This window comes from Nicotiana tabacum, chromosome 16 (assembly GCF_000715075.1).
Source record: "Nicotiana tabacum cultivar K326 chromosome 16, ASM71507v2, whole genome shotgun sequence".
Taxonomy (NCBI): Eukaryota; Viridiplantae; Streptophyta; class Magnoliopsida; order Solanales; family Solanaceae; genus Nicotiana; species Nicotiana tabacum.
In genome coordinates this window covers 58,603,253-58,620,555 of record NC_134095.1, presented here as the reverse complement: position 1 = coordinate 58,620,555, position 17,303 = coordinate 58,603,253, and the positions used below count along the sequence as shown (strand labels likewise).

General features: G+C 41.2%; 1 protein-coding gene across 1 annotated transcript; it reads left to right on the top strand.

Moving 5' to 3' along the window:
• Window positions 1–1,492: 1,492 nt before the first annotated feature.
• LOC142170254 (uncharacterized) lies at window positions 1,493–5,740 on the top strand. The gene is made up of 5 exons (XM_075232116.1): window positions 1,493–1,611; window positions 1,732–2,002; window positions 2,791–3,354; window positions 5,308–5,381; window positions 5,446–5,740. The coding sequence occupies exons 1-5, from the start codon at window positions 1,493–1,495 to the stop codon at window positions 5,738–5,740; spliced, it is 1,323 nt and encodes a 440-aa protein (XP_075088217.1).
• Window positions 5,741–17,303: the final 11,563 nt, after the last annotated feature.

The window sequence follows — 17,303 nt, the reverse complement described above, 5'->3', positions numbered from 1 at the left end:
GGCTGCCCTTCCTTTATAGATGGGTCAGACCGAAAGCCCAAAAAGCTGAATGAACCCAACAAAATTGGTAACAACAAAGATAACACACAAACGATTTCTTAAAACTAACCCAATTAATAGACCAGAATAAACTAATTAAACTAAACTAATGAGGCCAACATAAAATGGGAGAAAATCAGAGGCTTGACTATAACCTTAATAAAACTCAACAAATCAAGAACACACATATTTTTTTAAAGGGGCTTGAAAGAAAAAAAATAGAGGGAACAGAAAATAATTCAAAACATCGACAGATAGGTCCAGCCTTCAAATAGAGAAAAGGAGAAGAAAAGAAGAGGGACAAAAAGGTGAACTAAAACATAATTGGTCACGCAGAGGGATAGAAACTCACCAATCGAACTCAAAATCGGACAAGCACAAAGAACTAAGCCAAACTTATGTCGATCCTTTGTTCTTTGTCAAGAACAACAGATCGACATCTGTTTCGCCGAGTCCGAACCTCAAGGCTTGATAGAACAGCACTTCCCGAACATGCATGCTACCAGGATTGACAGAAAAAATGATTTTGAACTTTTGGGGTTGGCCTCAGATTCGAGATTCGCCGAGCTCCAAGCAGATTCGAAGGAAATTGGTCTGGGATTTAGAAAGAGGGGAGTGAGGGGGTCATGGGGTGTTATTTTGGTGGCGTTTGGAGGTGGCACCGCCACCGGACGGTGGTGGATTTAGGGGCGGCTCAGCTAGGGTTAGGCTTGGGTTCTCTGATAGACGGAGGTGTTGGAACGATGAATGAGGGGGGTAGGGGTGTTAGGACATATATATATCAAGTTAGGGCTCAGTTCCCAGCCGTCTGATCATATGGGATCAACGGCTCATATCAATATTGATCGAAACAACATCGTTTCGTTTGGGGGGGATCCGAACCGGGTCAGGCGTGGGTTCGGCCAGATATTGGGTGGTTTCCGTTTGGGTTGGGACTGTTGGATTGGGTTTGAGCCCAAATTTAAACCTTCTTTATTTCCTTCTTTTTTCCTTTTCAATTCACAATTCTTTTCTTTTTCCAAAATTAAAATAAATCCTAAATTAATTAATAATTATTTTTAAACTAAATTATCCTACCCAATGGTATTTTTAATAATTAATTAAATCCTAAATTTAAAGAAAAATTACGCAATTCAAAATTAAAAAAATGCCAAATGAATAATTTTTGTGATTTTTATTTTTATAAAACAAACTAATTTGTTAATTAATCTAAAAATATAAAATTAAATCCTAAATGCAGATGCAACATATTTTTGTATTTTTCATGGATTAGCTGAAATAAACGTGCACAGACAGATGCAAATAATTAACAAAAAATGCCATGAAATCCAACAAAATCTCAAACACTAGAAAAAAATTATTTTGTTTTGAATTTGTTGGAGTAATACATATAGGGCAAAAATCACGTGCTCACAAGACTAACCTGGTTCTTAATTGGGAGAAGTGTCATTTCATGGTACAAGAGGGCATAGCCTTGGGGCACCGAGTGTCAAGCAAAGGAATTGAGGTGGATCGTGCTAAAGTGGATGTGATAGCAAAGTTGCCCCCTCCAACTTCAGTCAAGGCAATCAGGTGCTTCCTCGGGCATGCCGGTTTCTACCGGAGATTCATGAGAGACTTCTCAAAAATTGACAACCCTCTCTGTAAGTTGTTAGAAAAAAATCACTCTTTCTCGTTTTCTGATAATTGTAGGGTAGCATTCGAGGAGCTGAAAAAGGGGCTGGTCACAGCACCTATCATTGTTGCCCCCGACTGGGAGCAACTATTCGAACTCATGTGTGATGCCAGTGACTACGCAGTGGGGGGAGTGCTGGGACAGCGGAAAGACAAGCTGATGCATCTAATCTACTATGGTAGTAGAACGCTGAGTGGAGCCCAGCTGAACTACATTGTGACTGAGAAGGAAATGTTGGCTGTGGTGTTTGCTTTCGACAAATTCATATCATACCTGATTGGCTCTAAGGTAATTGTATACACTAATCATGCAGCTCTCAGGTACTTGATTGAGAAGAAGGAGTCTAAGCCGCGCCTGATTCGTTGGGTGCTGCTATTGCAAGAATTCGACCTCAAAATTCGTGACTGTAAGGGCACAAAAAATCAAGTCGCTGACCATCTATCACGACTTGAAGGAGCTGAAAACTCAGTCGAGGTTGAAGATATTCTGGAAACCTTTCTAGACGAGCAGTTGCTCGCTACTAGTCTTGAGGAAGTTCCATGGTATGCAGATTATGCAAATTACCTGGCTAGTGGTATAATTCCCTATGACCTTTCATCTGTACAAAAGAAAAAGTTTTATCGTGACTGTCGCATGTATTATTGGGATGAGCCCTATCTATTTAGAATATGTGTTAACAATATGATACGGATGTGTGTCCCCGAGATAGAACAATCTTTTGTTTTGCAGGCTTGTCACGCATAGGCGTATAGAGGATATTTTTGAGGAGTTAAGACAGTTGCGAAAGTGCTAGAGGTCGGATTCTTTTGGCCAACAGTGTTTAAAGATGCACACCAATGGGTGAAGGGCTGCAATGAATGTCAGCGGACCGGAACATTTCCCGTCGCCATGAGATGCCTATGAACCCGATTCAAGAGGTGGAAGTGTTTGATGTTTGGAGGATTGACTTCATGGGTCCCTTCGCCAGCTCCTTTGGCAATAAGTACATACCTATTGCTGTGGATTACGTATCCAAATGGGTAGAAGCCATAGTGTTTCCCACTAATGATGCAAGAGTGGTGGTGGTATTTTTGAAGAAGAACATATTCACCTGCTTTGGGACACCAAGAGCGATCATCAGTGACGGAGGCACACACTTTTGTAATAGAGCTTTCGAGAAGTTGCTCACAAAGTATGATGTACGCCAAAAGGTGGATACCCCATATCATCCCCAGACTAGTGGGCAGGTTGAAGTATCCAACAAAGAGATCAAGAATGTGCTAACCAAGACTGTGAACGCCACAAGAACAGATTGGGCAAAAAAGCTAGATGATGCACTCTGGGCGTATAGAACCGCTCTTAAAACACCAATTAGTATGTCGCCATATAAGTTGGTGTTTGGGAAGTCCTTACACTTGCTAGTGGAACTTGAACATAAAGCTTGGTGGGCATTGAAACAGCTGAACCTTGACATTGAAGCTGCGGGCACAACAAGGATCACTGAATTGCATGAGCTTAACGAGTTCAGACATCTTGCTTTTGAGAGCACAAGGTTGTACAAGGAAAGAATGAAGCGGTTGCACGGCCAGAACATTGTTGAGCAACATTTCAAACCCGGGGATATGGTACTGCTCTATAATTCAAGATTACGGCTATTCCGGGTAAGCTTAAGTCACGATGGTCTGTGACATTTCGAGTGGTTGAAGTATTCCCTTCAGGAGCTGTAGAGATCGCCTTAGAGAAAGACTCTCACACATTTAGAGTCAATGGGCAGCGATTGAAGTTATACATAGGCATAAAAGAACCAAAGGAAGTGTCAGAGGTCCACCTAACGAAACCTCAGAGGTCGAGCGAGCCTTAAATGCGCTTGTTTGCGTCGTGCCATGACATTAACTAAGGTGCTAGTTGGGAGGCAACCCAACGATAGTAGTAGTTGTTAATTGTGAGTTTTAGGAAGTGCTAAACAATGCAGGTGACAATGGGTGGGTGATAAAGCCATCGGAAGTGGTAAGAACAGGTGAAAGATTTGAAAAAAATTAAAGGCCAGGAGCGCACCCGCGCTACAGGCCGTGCTATTTGGGCAAACATTCTGCACAGCCTGCGCTTGTGAACGCGCTATTGGCCGCGTTACTAGCGCGATCGCGCTAGTGGCCGCGCTAATGGGCAAACATTCTGCCTGGCCCGCGCTCGTGAACGTGCTACTGGCCGCGCTACTAGCGCGATCGCGCTGGTGGCCGTGCTAGTTCCGACGATTTTTTTGTGTTATATTTTCTGAGTTGTTCTAATTTTATTTTTATGTTAGTTGTAATAATACCCCCCTCCTTTAATCCCCCAACCCCACGCCCCAATTCCAAACACAACCCTCCCCAAATCCTCTTCTTCATCAAATCCCCTCTTCCACAAATTTTCATCTTTTTCAATTGGCCCCAAGTCTCCAACCACATTCTCCTCCACCTTTCTTCTCTGTTCCCCACCTTCTATCACTACAGGTATGCATTTTAGGGACCATTTGTTTTCTTTTGTTCCTTTTATTTCTGATTTTCATTTTTATTATTGTTGCTCTGGACTTTGTTTAGTTGAAATTTGTGGTATATGTTGTAGTAACTATGGATGGAATGGTTGGTGGAGTTAGAGAATGATTTAGTTGTGATTGTGGCTACATTGTGGTGGTTTTTGATGTTGTAAAATGCTTGAAAAGGGTTGTGAGTGCCTAATGCCCACAAGGTGTTTGTGGAAAGGCCTCAATGAACGTAACTATGTAGTTGTGACCACTTATGCTTGTGAAGTCTGAGTAACCGCAACGCGTCACAATTTTGTATTGGGCTGTGCTAATGTGTTCCCGTTTTTTAGGTACTATGACTCCATCTCGGAAACGCCGCGCCACAGGTGCATCTTCTAACAGCCAAGCCAGCTCGTCCAGGACACGAGGAGCAGCCCCTGCACGCCCCTTTGATAGCACCAAATTTGTCTCAACCAAGGCTCAGGACTGTTTTGCAGCGAAGGCCTCTAAAAACCGATTCCGGAGAGGGGTATTAACATTGGATCGGTCCAGCGGCACTGCCCTCACATGTATACTGAGCTGCTGAGGCGGGGGTTGCAAACCTTCATTAATGCGCCAGGTGAGGTCAATGTCATGGTTGTTAGAGAGTTTTACGCCAATGTGTTGGAGCATGACAATGGTGTAGTCACAATACGCCAAAAGGCGGTGAATGCTTCTATTGAGGCGATACAGATGGCATACTAGTTGCCCCTACAGTGGTTGATTATGATGACTTTTATGAGTATGGCCATAACCCAACACACGAAAAGTGGGAGCAATTCTTTGAAACAATCTGTGTACCAGGGAAGGAGGTGGTTTGGATGAAATATGGTGAGAAGTTTCACTCCTCGGCACTAACCTTTGAAGGAAAGTGATGGCTGTATCTTATCAACAACCGTCTACTTCCGTCCCCCAACACTACGGAGGTAAATGGGCCCCGAGCAGCTTTGATTTGGTGCTTCATCAATGGTCACAACTTCGACGTGGCAAAAGTGATACATGAAGAGATGTTCATCCGCTTCCCAATGAAAAGGTATAGGTTATTTTTCCCTTCTTTAGTTACTCATCTTTGCAGGGAAGCTCGAGTGCCCGAAAATCTAGCTGTGGATGGGCTAGTACCAAAATATCCGCAAGTTCCGGGCTGACAAGGTAACAATGGGTAAGGAGCCAACGGCAACTGAGGGGGAGGATAGTAGTGGCTCTGATGACTCAGACGAAGAGGAGGACGAGCGGAGGACGTGGAGGCCGAACCACAGGTCCATGAGCACAGTGCAGCAGCTGCAGCACCATCTAGCATTGCAACATCTTCACAGCCACGACGTAGTATCCGTGTGACCGCTTTGGAGCAGGATATGGCGGGGTTGCATACCTCTATCACTGATTTGAGTGCCCGCATTGACGGGGTGGCTGAGCGGCAGGTGAAGTCGGAAAAGAAATTCTTAGGTTGGCTGAGAGCTCTGGGTCGCGCATGCAGTGTAAACCCAGACACCGTCTCCGATCAGGAGTGATCCTTCAGGGAAGTTCCTTTACCTTACTATTCCTTAAATTTTGATGCCATGAGGACATGTCTACATTTCAAGTGTGGGGTGGGGGATACTTCAATGTATATATGTAATTGTACAATTTGGTTGTTTCTTTGTTTTGCGTAAATTGTTTTTGGTGTTTGAGTAATAGTTTCATTAGGTTAATTTAAAGTAGGTAAGTGGCTTGTCCCGACGACGAATCTCTTTTGGAGGGATTCTTGAGGGACTAAGTTGATCAAAAAAAAGGGAAATATGGAGAATCTTCCTAATGACGGAGCCTTTAGATAATTTACTTGAGGGAAGTAACTCTAGAGAAAAGACCAAAAAGATTTTTTTTAGGTAGTGTAGTAACCCCCCTCCCCTTGGTTTTTCTTTGGGCCACGGTTCTTTTCCAAGGGTTTAGCTTGAACCAGGTATAGGTAGTTTTTGTTCATTTTATTTTCTTTAGTAAAGTTAAGCCTCTAGCATTAATACACCTGAACACGATAAACACTAGAGTGTAACGCTTAGTCTCAGTAGTTGATTCTTCCTAAAGTGCCTTAAAAAATTTATATGTTTGTTATTGACTTGAATACTCAGAAGAGAGTGTCTTGATAAGCCAATCTGGAATGAGTTATGTGCCATGTGTGTGTGAGCTTTACTGTATTCCATGATTCATATTTGATGCCTAGAACTTGCCCTGTGTGTTTGCAAAGCGAAATAGTAGTTTCATTCAGTCCTAGAAGTGATATAGGCATTTCTTTGTTGAGCCAGACATATAAAGTAAACCACCTAACTGTATTACATCTTAGTTAACCCAGTTGAGCTTATAAGCCTGTTTCTTTGGCAACCACATTGCGAACCTTACCCAATTGTTTGAAAAGCCTGCTCTTTGAACCCTTTTACCTCCCATAAGCACTTGAATATATGCAAATTATGCAAAGGCAAAAGTGTGGGGTGGTGGTTTGGTTTTTTGAGTGGAGCCGTTGAAATAGAGAAAAGGTGCAGTGTTTGGAAAAGTAAAAGAATAAGCACCACTGGAAAAAAAATGAATAAATGTAGTAATTGATAAGTGGTGGTTTGTTATAATTGCATCTAATGGATGGGGTTGTTGTAAATAAAAGAAAAAGTGGTGGGATGTTTGGTTGACATAAGTATGGCTTTGAATGTTAATGTAACTGTATTAAAAAGTTCTTAGGGAGGTTAGTCACTATATCCAAATATATACTACCCATTCCTTAGCCTACATTACAACCAAGTAAAGTCCTATTGATCTTAGACTGAGTGGGCTCGATTAGTAGAGTAGTACACTACGGGCAAGCCTATGGTGCATCTTTGTGGCATGTGAATATTCTTTTTGAGAGTGAGGTAGGCTTGTCTATCTAAGTTCCTAATTGTTCTAAACATCATTATATGTGGAACTACTCTCTTGTGTGGATGTGAGGGCATGTGATTCATGAAGGAAGGGCAAGTCTTGACTTCTAAGTAGAGTAGTTTGAGAAAGTATGAATATTGCACGGCACGTGAGAGTCGACTTTTGAGGCTAATATTTTTCACTACTAGGCGTAACTCATGTGATTTGTTCTTGGTGTGATGCGTTAGGAAAGAATGCTTAGTGAAGCAACCTCTATAGAGTATGGTGGATTGCTCGAGGACTAGCAATGATTTAAGTGTGGGGTGTTGATAATAGGCTAGATTTATGTAATTTGGCGATTGTTTATGCCCTAGCTTAATTATGTTTCAATGTTATAATATAGTTAAATGATGAAAAATGGGCTCTAATTGTGAATGTCACGCGTTGCAGGAGTAAGGAGCTTGTATGAGGCCTTAAAGCTGTGATTGGAGCTACATTGAAGCAAGAAACAAAACCCCTAGGAGCTGAGTACGCAAGAAGACGAGACAAAAGAATAGTTAAAATGAAGGCCTGAACTAGCGCGGCCATTAGCGCGACCGCGCTAGCCCAAATGGTCGAGGCAGAATGGTAGGGCATTAGCACGGCCATTAGCGCGGCCGCGCTAGCCCAGTTCCGGAATATTAATTTTCAGGGGTAAACTTTGAAGTCTGGGGGAAAATTCACTTAACCTATAGAAGGTCAAGCTCGCCCAAGGAGGGATTATGCAGCTTTTCATAGCTTAGTACAAGAAAAGGAGAGGCAAGAGGCAAGGAGGAGAATTCAACATCAAGTTCTTCCTTTTGTTTTATGATTTGTGATGAATTTGATTATTGTTGTGATGAACACCAGTATGAATAGCTAAATATTTAGTCTAAGTTTTGATGGAACCTATTGAAGGATGAACTTCTTGATTATGTTACTATAATTTGCCATTTTAATCTCTATTTGTTCAACTACGTGCTTGTTGTAGTTAATTGACATGATCCTCAATTAGTTGTGCCTATTTAGTGTGCATAACTCGAGAGAGAGAGTGCATATTTAGGTAATTGTTGAACAACACCACTCCCAAAATATATGAGGGATCAATAATTGCGGGTTTAAAGGCGGGATTAGGGATAATGAAGCCTTGGGTGTAATCTAAAGTGAGCTATAATAAATAAGCCAGATAGCGTAACTTAGGAGAGAGCATCAGTAGATTATCGTGATTACTCGGGAGAGATTTACGGTAGTAAGAGTGCTCCGGATTGATAGAAATAATTTGGTGATTCTATGTGAAGCATAACCGGAAGGGAGTCCATCAATAGGGGAAATCATAGCCTTAGAACGTTCTCTTAATAGTTTACAACTCAATTATAGTTATTTTTTCAGTTGCTTATTTACATTCATTCGTAGTTAGTAGAAATACCCTCAATTCTTATTTACAACGTTTGAAAAGTTGATTCCGTGGAATTTAGTAAATCTAACGAGAAGTAATTGATAGGCTAATTCCTTGTGGGTTCGACTTTGGGCTAAATACTAAGATTATATTTGCAATGTCTGTGTGTCCTTTATATAAGGCATAGTTGGGTGTGACCAGGCACATACATTTGAGCTCCCTTGTTTAGCTCAAATCTCCTAGGAGGACTCAATGACATCTGTTCTTTCTTGCGGCCTCGAGGGACATAGAGAATGGCATCTTTGGAGGGCGCTGCCCCAATTTCAACTTCCACTTTCTTTTCCGTCTTATGAGGGGTGGTTTTGCTCTTTTTCTCCCCCTTGTCTTGTTTCGCGACAGTTTTTGGCTTCTTTTCCACATCGGCTATGGCAATGATGGCTTTTAGAGCTGGGTCAAACTCCCTGTCTTCACAAATCATCTCAATAACCGGTCCATTGTTGTGAGCCGGTAGCGGATTGTTGGTTACATTAGGGATATCTTCGTCCCTTAGCACTATTCTCTTTTGTTCTATCAGATCTTCCACAACCCTCTTCAAGGTCCAACAATTATCTATATCATGCCCTTCTGCCCCTGAATGATAGGCACACTGGGTGCCATGTTGGTAAGAGGGTGACTCTGGGTTTTGCATATTCGGGGGTACGAGTTGCAACAAACCCATTTGGACCAATTTTGGGAATAGGCTAGAATAAGACTCACCAATGGGTGTGAAGCTTGTTTTCCTTGGCGGCTCCCGGGCACGGAAGTTGTTTTGTGGGGGTAAGGGATTATAGTGAGCTTGGTAAGGAGGTTGATTTCTGGGAAGTGGAGCTCTGTTCTGGTTAAATTGTTGTTGTGGCCTAACATAGGGTTGGGCATTCATCACTGTGTATGGCTGAGGAGCATAAGCCACATCTTGATGGGGATAGTAGTGTTGTGGGGTTCTTTCAGAGAGAAGAGATCTGGGCACACAGGGTTTTCTTGCACTCGAAGTTGCCATTGTTGTTTCTTCCTTTTTCTTTCGATTTGCTACTCCTCCAGACCCACCCTGGATGGCTTGAGAGGTAGCCCTTATAGCAGACTGACTCAAGATTCGCCCTGTTTTCAACCCATTTTCAACTATTTCACCAATTTTGATGGCTTCGGCGAACGGCTTACCCATCGCAGACATCATGTTTTGATAATAATCAACCTCTTGGGCTTGAAGGAAGACACTGACCATCTCTGTTTCGTCCATGGGAGGTTTAACTCTAGCGGCTTGTTCACGCCACTTGACAGCATACTCTCGGAAGCTCTCCGAGGACTTCTTCTTTAGGTTTGACAATGAATTCCTATCAAGAGAGATATCAATGTTATATTGGAACTGCCTGACAAAGTCCCGAGCCAGGTCGTCCCAAATATGCCAGCGAGATATATCCTGATCCATATACCATTCTGAAGCGATACCGACCAAACTTTCTCCGAAGTAAGCCATGAGCAACTCTTCTTTTCCACCCGCTCCCCGCAGTTGGTTGCAATACCTTTTGAGGTGGGCAAGGGGATCCCCATGCCCATCATATTTCTCAAACTTCGGGGTTTTGAAACCAAAGGGTAGATGTACATGGGGGAACATGCACAGGTTGGCGTAAGACACGCTCTTTTGCCCACTCAACCCCTTTATGTTTTTGAGACTTTGCTCCATGTTTCTCATCTTTCTTGTAATCTCCTCTTGTCAGGGTTTTTTGCAGTTTTCTCCTGTCTTACGGTAAACTCGTACCGAGGCGGCTGAGGATAAGCACTAGTAGTAAACTGGGATGGTTCCATTGGGAAGGATGGTGTTTGAAAGGTGAAAGAGGATGGATCGAAGCTAGGCCCGGGTAGAGTAGGTTGTTTCGTAGCTGAGCAAGGTGGCTCAGTGAAGATGTTTGAAGCTGCACCTGAAGCTAACACCTGGGGGCGAGCCTCAGAAGGTGTTCCCACAAAGTTGGCGGAAATGGTAGGATATCCCAGTGGGGTGTTTGGATAGCTTATGGGGGTGTTGGAGGTCCCACTTGCCCTGGGAAAAAGCTCAGGAAATCTGGGGATTACACTTGGTGGTTCTTTTCCATTTTCCCAGGCGTCCCACATTTCCATCATGCGGAGACACAGAAATCTATTTTCCTCGGCAACTGCCGATTCTGAAGTTGGATGCCTGAGATTGGACTCATCTGCAATAGGAACTGTTGGCAGAGGCATTTCCGAAGACATTTCAACGCTTCCTTTCGACCTTGTGAAGTATGGATGCGAAGCCAAACTACCACAAAACCAACCACCTTACTATAAAACCTGGGTTTAACAGTAGACAACAAACCGGTCAATTTGAAGCAAATAACACATAGGTAATCACACATTGGGGTGTGATGCACCTATACAGTTAAATGTATTTCTACATGTTTCGCAACGGTTGCATGTTTTATCCCGGCTTTGCTTACTTTCCCCAATTTTCTTTTCTTTCCACTTTGGCTTTTCGTGCTTCTATTCCCATTTTCCGCTCTTTTCTTTCATCTCTTTCCTTCCTCTTTTTTCCATTTTTCTTTTGATTTTTCCTCGACTCTCTTTTCTTTCTTTTTTTGGGTTTTTCCTTGGGTCTTTCTTTTCACATCATTCTCTTATTGGAGTTATTTACAAAAATTATGACCGGATCCGATGAAGATTGCCTACTTATCACGACGCCGCATGAATCAGATCATTACGTAGTTCAAGAAAAATAAATGCGGAAAATAAAGAAACAATTTTTGGGAATTTTCGATTTTCATTAATAAAAACTCCTAAACTTTTCTATTACAAAAGACTTCAAACTACTCATTTCTTGGAATTTAAAACTACGAACTGACTCAAAACAACATTTTAAAAATACAGACTCGATAGATGAAAAAATCATGAATACATCAATGCTTCAACTCCTGGGACCCGCGGGACATCATTCGATCTCGCCACGGGCCTACATGTGAGATTCCCGTGAAGCCGCTCCAAATCACTCATTATCTGGCGGACAAATGTCATCACTGTAGCGAAGAAAGTGGTTCGAGTCATGTCCTTACATGCTTGGCATTTCATGACAATGTAGTCGGCAATGGCTCTAACCCTCTCTCGGACAATACCCTTTTCCTGAAGCAAGTGCCCGATTTGTTGATTCCGGACCTCTAGCACCTGAGTGTCATGTTGGCTTTGATTCTGCAATTGTCGCATATCTTCCTCCATCTGGGCCATCAAAGCATGACAATATTACCTATCGGCTTTAAAGTTCCTAGCATGTTTGTCCGCCTCATTTTCAAGGGTGGTTAGCTTTCTCTTCAAATTGGTGATTGTCCCCTCGTATTTCCTTTTCATTTGTTGCACAAACTGTGCTCGCCCTTCTGCATTCTTTGCCAATTGTGCCCGGACTTTTGCTAAGTTGGCCTCAGATTTTTCTAGGTCATCTCGACACTCAAGTACTTTCTTTCTCAGACTTCTTATAAGCCTTTCATCTTCTCAGTTTCTTTCCGGGTTTCTAGCAGTTGTTCTCATTTTCTGGATTTGAGCTTTGAGGGCTTCATTTTTCTGAGTTAGCTTTTTCTTTTCCACTTCATCTGCGGCAGCCTGGATACTGTTGCCAAATTTTAGGTCCCTTATTTGTCCCTCTAATTTACTTATTTTGGCCCTATAGCTTTCTTTTTTTGCCAACCAACCCCACTGCTCTTGCGAATCGTTAGTGAATTGTTGGACATGGGGTCTATTAGCTGGTCTCTCGGGAATCTGAAACCTTTTACCAAACCAAATAATGTACTTGAGGTCTACCTCACCTCTAGCTAGATCCCGCACCATAGTCTTAGGTTCGAGAAATCTGCACTCATTCCACACTTGGCGAACTCTTCCTTCCGGAAATACGGCCTTCGGGCCCAATTCAACGACATGTCTACTCAAATCTTCGTCATGAGGAACAGTTTGAAATTTGCCCAGTTGGTGCAAAACCCTGTGGGGAGCATACGGCCGGATGCCCATCAGGAGAAGATAACACACTTCGGCCTACATGTATACGGCTTTGGTGACAGGGAGCCATCCGAACGCCCACTCAATTTTATCATAAGTTAAAGAACTTAAGTGTGCAAACCAAGCTTCGGTACCCTCGGGAAATTCAACACCCACCACTCGACTTTCAAATTCTTCGATGCAATTCAAATCGGTCATACCATAGTTCATATACCCGACACGGTGATAGAGGTGTTCATGTATCCACAATTGTAGTAGTAAGTTACAGCCTTGGAAGAACTTCCCACCTTCTCAACAAATGGTCAAAGCTCGATAAATCTCAACTAAGATCAGGGGAACCAAGTGCCATAAGCTTTCTTGATTGCGACGTCAACCATTCCCACGAGGCCCAATTCTATGTTGTCGTCTTTTCGCGGACAGATTATAACACCCAAGAATGCTACTATAAAAACTAAACTCCTCCTTGCCTCCCACTTATCTTTATTCCGGCATAGGTCAGACCAGTATTCGGTACTTCAAAACCTTGGGGGTTACCATAGTGTTGATACAAGAATGGAAAGTGTAATACCCTTCAGACAAATTCCCGTCCTAAATATCCCGGCTAATACTAAACATATCCAGAAATTTGTGGGGAGCTACCGGTCTTGGTGACACTGGGTACCGACTTCTAAGGTTTCCACCGATGTCGGTGTAAGCCGCAATTTCCTCTAGCGTGAGTGTGAGCTCAAAATCAGAAAAGCGGAACACATTGCGAGTCGGATCCTAAAAAGGTATCAAGGCTTCAATCACGTCAAATCTTGGTTTGATGTTCAAAAGTCCGATAAGACCACCCAAAACCTTTACCACGGTTCCTCTACTGCCTTTCCCTAAATCGTTCCACCACATGTGGAGCTGTAAGGGGATCTCTTTAAGAGCTGCAAATGGTTCATTTTCACCTGTGCTCATCCTGCACATTTATTAGGCTGATTTAATTAAAGAAATATTATGACTCATTTTGACTCAAGAAAAAGTTGTCACTAATTTTTTTTTCAAAATTTTCGTAAAAAATCCGGCTTTGCAAATACGGCCTTTCAGCTCTTCGGGGAAGAAGATTTTAAGGCTGTATTTGCTAACCGGCCAAAACCTTGAAAAAGCAACCAAAGGTGGCTATTCATGCAAAAACGGCCTTCCGGTGCCTTTTTAGAGACATTCGGCTATTTTAGCCAAGAATGACATCACCCTGCTTATTTACAATAAAAATAAAAAAATTTGTTCTTTTTGGGCTATTTTTGCAAAAAGAGAAGTTGGACCCGATGGGGGTTGCGTACGTATCTCTTCGTTTTTTTCAAAATTTCGACAGAGTTTCGGTATATTTTTGGAAACTAATTTTTTTCAAAAACAGGCAATTATCTCTCTTAGCTCTCACATTGATTTTTTTTTCAACTTTCCTCTTATTATCCAACAAACCAGTCAACATGCAAATCCGAAGCAAATAAATGCACAAGTAGCAAGTAGGATGCATCAGGATGGTCATTTCATTTCGGGTACACCTGTCCTAGACAGACCCAACCCCTGTGTTGAGTCTCCAAAGTCAAATGCATGTGATGCAAACAAACGTTTCTACTAGGGATCCAGCATGAAGTTTTGTTATACTAGGTTTAAAACCTGGGTTTATTATTCTAGACCTGGCTTACCCGAGCGGATAGCTCGAGCCGAGGGGGGGCAGCGTACCGGAAATACAGAAGCTTCACCGGCTTTGCAACTTGTCCGAACCTCGTTCTAAAATTGGGATAAGACTCTAACAGAAAAAGAAGCCACACGAAGTGCACACTTCCCAGATGATTTAGACGACTCAGAGAGAAGAAGGATTTCGTAGCAGTTTATATACAATCCAAACAATATCAAAGCGGTAAAAGCGGCATTTAGCACATTAGGCTCAACATGTAAAAATCAGATAAAAACAAGTCAACTATAATAATTATTCTAAGCTTGAATTCTTAAACTCTGAACCAAAGTTCTGGGTTTATTTCCCCAGCTGAGTCGCCAGAGCTGTCACACCTCCTTTTTTATACACCGAGAGGTATATAAGGGAGTTTTTTCACTTTAAGTGACATTATTCAAAATGAGATTATTTTACTTTATTTTATTCAGAGTCGCCACTTGGGATGATTTGTTTTTGTGGTGTCCCAAGTCACCAGTTTATTTTTTAAATCCCAGATCGAGGAAAACTCGACTTCCCTTTTTGAAGTCTGCGAACCAGAAATTCTGAATAAGGAATTCAATTAACCCGAGGGAAGGTGTTAGGCACCCCCGGATTCTGTGGTTCTAGCACGGTCGCTTAAACTATTACAATTGGTCTATTATCTGATTTTAATACATGTTTTAGCCTATGGTACATTTTAACTTATTAGCCGCTTTTAATTAATTTTAGGAAGATTCAACGTTATTTAAAACACGTCTTTGGACCACGCCACATGAAATGCACTCGTAGCTCGAGACACATTTTATTTAATGTTGTTGAGATTTGAATTTGGGACACATGAAATGCGCACCCGAGTTTAGGAAGGTAATTTTTAAAATAACGCGCCTAAAGCAACTACGCACTTTCAACTTGGTGAGGGCCATGAAAATTCGACTAAATGGCACGCCTTAATTTCTAAGGTTTCAAAAATTAATTAAGCGAAGGTCATGCATTTGAGATTTTATTTGGCACGGCACACCTCGAGTCTACCTTAAGACTCTAATTAATTAATTAAGGATGGCTTAATGGGATTCTAATTATTTTTAACTAAAAGTTCGACCCTACTAATTAACTAACAATCTTTGTATTAAAAGACCAATCATCTAAGGGGAAATTGCTGCAACAAACTGCGAACTAAATGAGACCAATTTCAGGCTTGGGCCTAAAACGAGCCCAATTATTGATGAGGAAGGACGTCCAAGGGCATGGAACATGCAAAAGGAATCTGAGATTGAACATCGTTGACTGGGCCAACATTGGGCCCAACTTTCAGAATCAAACAATTGTATACAATCAAGGAAATGGAAATTGACCAAGACCATAAGAAGCATGAGATTGAACTAATAATTTATTTCTGAATTTTAAATGTTCAAACACCATTTAGCTAGCTGAAAATTCCGAAATTTAACATCAGTTCCAATTTAAACAGACTTATGAACCAACAGGGGCAAATCAACGCATAACTTTACTCTTAAAACAACCTTGACTATTTTCCTTTTTTTCTTCACATGATTTTACATTAACTACCACTCAAGAAAACTTAAATCAATTGAACTCTTCTCAATACTAAACAACAACCAATCCAGAAAATTAGCATGTGAATTGCTTGGATCCCAAAAGTCACACGAAGATTCTCAACAACATCTTCAAATTAATTGATTTAAACCCCCCATTTCACAAGATATCAAACATTGAATTGATTTATGCCAAACTTTAAACACGACTAATAGGCAAATCAAACTATCCTCAACATGAGTTTGTAATCACATATCACAGGACAACCAATTCTGAGCAAAAACAACACATCACAGTGCCTTTGAATAACAGACTACACATTATTCATCTTATCCCTAACCTATACTTGTCATGATAGCTAGTTCAATACGAAATCATCACCAATCATGAACACTTGTTTCAGTCAAAATTAAAGCAAAGCTAAGATTCATGTGCCTTGACTAAGTCTATTAATGCAGCACCTTAACAGTCTCATGATAATGTACAATGATAAGAACTAAACTACTAAAATACAAAATCAAGAAGAGATACAACTGAAGCACAAATAAAACTGATACTATGCTTTAAACTTTTTACTTTTCATTTCATTCTTCAAATCCAACTTCACAAATCAATAAGGCCTAAGAGTATGTACCTGGGAATCGAAAGAGAAAAGCAAGGAGAAACAAAAAAATCGGTAGACAGCAGCAGAACAGAGCTCAGCAGCAGGAAACAGCCAGCAAAACCAACTCGAAACCAAACAATGGAACAGTAGAAGACCAATAAATCAAAACCCAATCTTCAAATCACACTCAAACCATTTCAGAAATATAACTAAGGAGTTTTCACAAGTTCTAACTAACACAAGAGAATCAGAAATCAAAACCAAAGCAGAATTTTGGTGGTTTTCAGCAATGGAATTCAGAATTTTTCAGAGAAACTCAGTCGTTTAAGCTTTTCAGGAATTTTTTTATCTCTCTGCCCTCTAACTTGAGCTTGAAGAAAAGGTGCCTTTATAGGAAAGGTTTTAGGGCTGCAGAAATGCATTTAGTTTTGCACTTAAAACCTTTTACAATTTTTATTTTTGCTTAGACACCCTTAGTGTAAAATTCAGATTTTCACATAAGTCCCAATGACACCTTCTAGAAATCTTCCCCCAGTTAGTTACCAAATATTCTTTCACCTAGAGTTCCTAAACTACCTTTTAGGACCCCTATTATTTATCCCGGGAACCCATGGGTCATGGGTCAAATTGACCCAATAGTTAAACTAAATATGGGCTCAATTCTGACCCAATAACCTAAATAACCTCTTGGGGGAAGGTATGAAATGGTTTCAAAGCCCAAATAGCAAAAATGAAACTAAATCAATCAGTACACAAACAGAGGAAAAATACTTAAATGATTTCGAAACCAAACCTACACTAATCGAAAGATTATTAAACAACAAGTAAGCAAGAAATTAACTATGTTATCAAAATAAACCTAATTAAATTAACTAGGTGACTAAACGAGAGATGAAATCAGAACTTTAAACAGGCTAATAACAAAACTTAACGAACTAA